Raw genomic sequence first — 1,281 nt, forward strand, 5'->3', positions numbered from 1 at the left:
TCATATATAAAATTTAAATATATCAAAATGAATAAAAATTAGTAATTTTCATTAATTCTTTTTAATTATTGAATTTAAAATTGATTTTAAAAATTTCTATAAAATTTTATTCTTAAAATTATTTGAATCAGTAAAAGTAATAAAGTTTTATTTATTATGTCATATATATTTATAAATATATAGATATACATATAGATAGTACATATTTGATAGTAATATCCAGATTAGTATAGTATAACTATAACAATATTCTAGTCTGTGATGTAATAATAAATTAAAATAAAAAGAAAAACAAAATTTTATTATAAATAAGATTCTTATCTTTAATTTGATAGGAAATTAAATATTTTTGAAACTTTTGATATTGCTGTATGTTTAATATATTTATAATTATTTAAAATTAATTTTGTATATTTTTAAATTATAAACAATAACTTACACATGCTTCTAGATACTCAATTCTTCTTTCTAGTGTTGTAAGCTTTTCATTAAGAACAGCTATTCTTGATCGGCAAGACATATCTAATAAAACAAAATTAACTAGTAATCTTTATATAAATAGTTATTTTCATATGTAAATGATTTCATTATTTTTTATTAATTTAATAATTTAAAATTTATAAAATAATAAAAAAATAAAATTAAACAATTATTTATAAAATAAATAAAACAATTTTTATGCAACAATATTATGCAAATCAGTATTCGTGAAATATATGGATAAGAATAAAAAAAGAACTATTATATATAAATTTGAATTTATTTAAATTCTATATAAAATAAATAATTGTTTAATAAAATTAATAGTTTTAAGTTGATAATTTTATTTAAATTTATGAAATAGATTATATTTTTGATAGTTCAATTATTTTTCTCAATTAATTATATAATATTTTTATAGAATAATTATATTTTACATCAATAATAGAATGCATAAATATTATTATTATATTTATTATTTATGATATGGTATATCAATGTAAAATGATTATTTATTTATAAAATTAATAATAAAATAATTTAAAATATATCATTTATAAATTCTTAATAACGTTTTTGCTTGTATTTTTTATTATTAGTATTGTAAATGATTTTTCAGATATATTTTTTAACTTAGAATTTTAATATGATATTATTATATTACTTTTATAGAATTAAAAACAAATTATATCATTTTTATATCTAAATATTGTAAAGTATTCAATCCAAAATATTGTTGTAAAAATAAGAATATTTATTCTATATTTATTTATAACATATAAATATATTTATATATTTATA

At 13.0% G+C, this 1,281-nt stretch overlaps 1 protein-coding gene across 1 annotated transcript in view; it reads right to left on the minus strand.

The window, feature by feature from the left end:
• Positions 1-1,281, minus strand: part of LOC102676105 (probable protein BRICK1-B) — a 5,070-nt gene that overhangs the window by 896 nt on the left and 2,893 nt on the right. The window contains exon 2 of the mRNA XM_006618251.2: positions 440-522. Coding sequence (XP_006618314.1) covers positions 440-522 — 83 coding nt within the window. The remainder of the gene's footprint in view (positions 1-439; positions 523-1,281) is intronic.

Source organism: Apis dorsata, unplaced genomic scaffold (genome assembly GCF_000469605.1).
Source record: "Apis dorsata unplaced genomic scaffold, Apis dorsata 1.3 scaffold_346, whole genome shotgun sequence".
NCBI lineage: Eukaryota > Metazoa > Arthropoda > Insecta > Hymenoptera > Apidae > Apis > Apis dorsata.